At 36.7% G+C, this 3,827-nt stretch overlaps 1 protein-coding gene across 2 annotated transcripts in view; it reads left to right on the top strand.

Moving 5' to 3' along the window:
• The window catches only part of LOC106873875 (poly [ADP-ribose] polymerase 2), a 19,702-nt gene that overhangs the window by 9,478 nt on the left and 6,397 nt on the right, over positions 1-3,827 (top strand). For both annotated transcript variants that reach the window (XM_014921397.2, XM_052976196.1), the window contains exons 6-10: positions 851-963; positions 1,157-1,329; positions 2,088-2,184; positions 2,671-2,754; positions 2,960-3,044. In XM_014921397.2, coding sequence (XP_014776883.1) covers positions 851-963; positions 1,157-1,329; positions 2,088-2,184; positions 2,671-2,754; positions 2,960-3,044 — 552 coding nt within the window. The remainder of the gene's footprint in view (positions 1-850; positions 964-1,156; positions 1,330-2,087; positions 2,185-2,670; positions 2,755-2,959; positions 3,045-3,827) is intronic.

The following is a 3,827-nucleotide window of genomic DNA, read 5'->3' as shown; positions in this document are numbered from 1 at the left end:
CATTCTGAGTTCAAATTCTGCCAAAGTCGATTTTACCTTTCATCCTTTTGGGGTTGATGAAATCGACTTATCCTGCCTCCACCAAAATTTCAGGCCTTGTGCCTATAGTAGAAAAGATTATTATTATTAGGGCATCCAGGTGTAGAAACTCTGCCAAATCAGACTGGAGCCTGGTGTTGCCATCCGGTTTCATCAGTCAAATCGTCCAACCCATGCTAGCATGGAAAGCGGACGTTAAACGATGATGATGATGATGATGATGATTAAGGTGGCAATCTGGCAGACTCGTTAGCATGCTGTGCAAAAGGCTTAGTGGCATTTCGTCCATCTTTATGTTCTGAGTTCAAATTCCACTGGAGTCAACTTTGCCTTTCATCCTTTTGGGGTTGATATAAGTACCAGTTGAACACTGGGGCTGATTTAATCGACTTAAGTCCTCCCCCAAAAACTGCTGGCCTTGTGTGAAAATTTGAAACCATTTTTATCATTATTATTATTATTATTATTATTGTGATGAGCTGGCAGAATCATGAGTGTGTGGGACAAAATGCTTTGCTGTTTTATGTTGGAACTGTCAACATCTGGCCTCTTACACTTACCCTACAATGTCATTGAAAAAAATATACACTCACATCATTGAAATCTTGAAGTTGCAACATAATGCTTGCTTAATTTAAAACAATGGGAATAAATAAAGATTACATTTAATAGAATAATCTGAATATACTAAAGGGTTACAATATTTACTGCAATGTCATACGTTTTGTGTAATTCTCTGTTACTATTCTTCTGGTTTCTTACAAATGATTTCTTAGATTGCTCGTAATAAAACGGTTAATTTATATTCCAGTCAAGACAGTGGTGGTCAGAGGAATGGCGTCAGTAGACGATGAGTGTCCTTTATTGGGTCGTGTCCATGTTTATACCCAAGGAAATGATGTCTGGGACTGTATGCTTAACCAGGTAGGGTTCAAATTTCTCGTTTATTTGTATTTTATGCTAGAAATAGTAGCCATCAATAAGACTGCAGTTTGATCTGGAAGGTGGGGGTGTGTCCTAAACAAAATGGCATTACTTTTTGACTCACCCTCGTATGTATGTATGTATGTCTTATACATCCAGGCAGTTCAACTTACGTCCTTCTTTTTTTCTGTAGACCAATGCACTCAACAACAACAACAAGTTCTATTTGATCCAACTTCTGCAACAAGACAACAGTCGTCACTACTACGTGTGGCTGCGATGGGGCCGCGTTGGATACAAGGGCCAGACCAATCTTATAGACTGTGCCTTAGACTTAAACAATGCCATCGATGTGTTCACCAAAAAGTAAGTAACCCATCACTCTTCAAACACTACTCAGCCACGTATTTACTTAAGAACACAATGCACTGCCTGATCTGGGAATTGAACCCATGATCTTGTGAGCTTCAGTACAATACTTTAATCACAAGGTCATCATTAACGTAAGACATCTTTTGTGAATTTCTCTTTTCCTAACATAACATGATCTTGGCACCATTGTGAATCTTCCTACAAATGGAATAATATTCCTGCTAACAATAATATAGGTTCATGAAGACTCCTACTATGTAATAATGCACCTTTTGTGGGGGTCACTCCCTCTAACACCTTTAGGGTCCATGTAAGATTTTGTTGTTAAAATTTCTGAGCAATAAATTGGTTATGCAGGGTGGGCCAAAAGTCACAAAGGTGTTTCAATATTTAATAAGTTCTGTCTGATTTAACATGTTTTTTATGGTTGGATACCGTTTCTAATACCAACAACTTTATCGAGTGTACTGGGTACTTTATACATGGCAGCAACACCTGTATATGTGTGTGACAGGATTCTTTTAATCTCCGTTAGCAAATTCACTCAAGGACTTGGTCATCCTGGGTCTGTAGTAGCAGACCCTTGCCTAAGGTGCCACACAGTGGGACTGAACCCGAAACCACGTGGTTACAAAACAAACTTTTTACCACATAGCTGTTCTTTCATCTGTAACACATCTATATTAAGTACTTCTTCTGTTGTGTTTCATTCATTCCTGCACGGTTGAACATTTTCGTTCCTTTTCTTTCAGATTTCACGATAAGACAAAAAACGATTGGAGTGAACGACACAAATTTAAACAAGTCTCAGGAAAATATGATCTGATTCAAATGGATTACAGTACTCAGGTATATATTAATTAACAACTGATGATTACCTTAGATTCCTCTCATCACACTGAACCATTAATTACAGGTGTTCAGATAAAGTTTCTGCTTGTTTGTTCTTATATCCATTTTCCCATTCTTTATATATGTGTTAAATGATGATGATGATGATGATATATGTATATATGAACAACGTCATAACATATATATGTATGTATATATATATATATATATATATATATATGTTTTGATGCTGTTCAAATGCTGCAAGTGATTTAACACCATTTTTCCATCTTCAACCATGTATGTGTATATAAAACAAACTGAAGCACATGTCTAAGCACCAGTCTATGGGAGATGCAACTTCCATTAAGAATTGGTCATCAGTCCATGGTGACCAATCCAGCTTAGCATGGAAAGTAGACAGACAACAATGATGATGATGATGGTGGTGGCAGCAATTAAATAGACAGACATAATAAATGATGTGCTTTTTATTTTTGTTAGGGAAAAGATGATGTTGATGGGAATAATACGAAAAAAGAAAGTGTCTGCAAAGTTCCTGACTCCAAACTTGACCCCTCTCTGCAAGTAAGTTTCATTTTCCTTCTGTAAGTCCCCCCTCCCCATCTCTCTTTTTCTTTCACCACAAACAATGTTGTTCTGTCTACTCTTACACTATAGGCAACACTGTCTATGTCCTGTCACTGTGTTATGTTACTTTATCCATGTTCTGTCTGTAAGCTACATTATCCATGTTCTGTTTCTAAGTTACTTTATCAATGTTCTGTTGCAGAAATTGATAAAGTTAATATCTGACATTGATTCGATGAAAGAAACGGTCATTGAGATGAAATATGATGCACAGAAAGCTCCACTGGGTAAGTTGTGTTGTTGATGTATTTGTGTATGTGTGTGTATTCATAGGTAGGGTTAAAATCGAAGCTGTGTCTTCTTGAAGCACATCAGCTTGTTCCAATTCCATATGGAGATGTCGTATTCATGTGAGGTACACATTACAGTTGAAAATTACTTACAGAGTAATTTATATCATGACAGGAGATTGGAAAATTGTTTGGTATTACTTATTCATGATTACACATATTTCATTTGCTTATGGGAGTTACAAAATGGTACATGCGATAGAAAACAAGTAAGATATCTACTATCAGAAATTCTTCAGACAGAGAATTGAATATTTCTCTGTTTGAAGAATTTCTAATAGTAGATATCTTACAAGTTTACCTAACATGTACACCTATTAGCCATGAGTGCTTTCCACTAAAAAGTTCTTGGCTTTGGGTAAAAGAAAATACAGGAGGATCAATTAATTATTATTTTATTCAATAAAGTAGACAGACAGTTGACCGACAGAACAATTGACCGATTGGACAATTTGTGGTTCTATCAATATAGACATATAGACATATCCTTTGTATAGAAGCATTCTGTTTTGATGAACTCCATGATCGATACTTCCGCATGTCGACTTATTGTCCAATCGGTGAATTGTCTGTCAACAAATTGTCTGCACAAGATTCAACCTATTCCCCTCTCAGATTCACACACCTACTGCAGTGGTCCTTCAGTTTTTTTAAGCCCTTTAAAATAACTCAGAAGGTTGGGCCTCCAACCATGCTTTTTGCAATATCCTTAAAGCCAGG

Source organism: Octopus bimaculoides, chromosome 24 (assembly GCF_001194135.2).
Source record: "Octopus bimaculoides isolate UCB-OBI-ISO-001 chromosome 24, ASM119413v2, whole genome shotgun sequence".
Classification (NCBI taxonomy): Eukaryota; Metazoa; Mollusca; class Cephalopoda; order Octopoda; family Octopodidae; genus Octopus; species Octopus bimaculoides.
The sequence above is the reverse complement of the archived record's forward strand: the minus strand, read 5'-3'. Positions and strand labels throughout refer to the sequence as shown.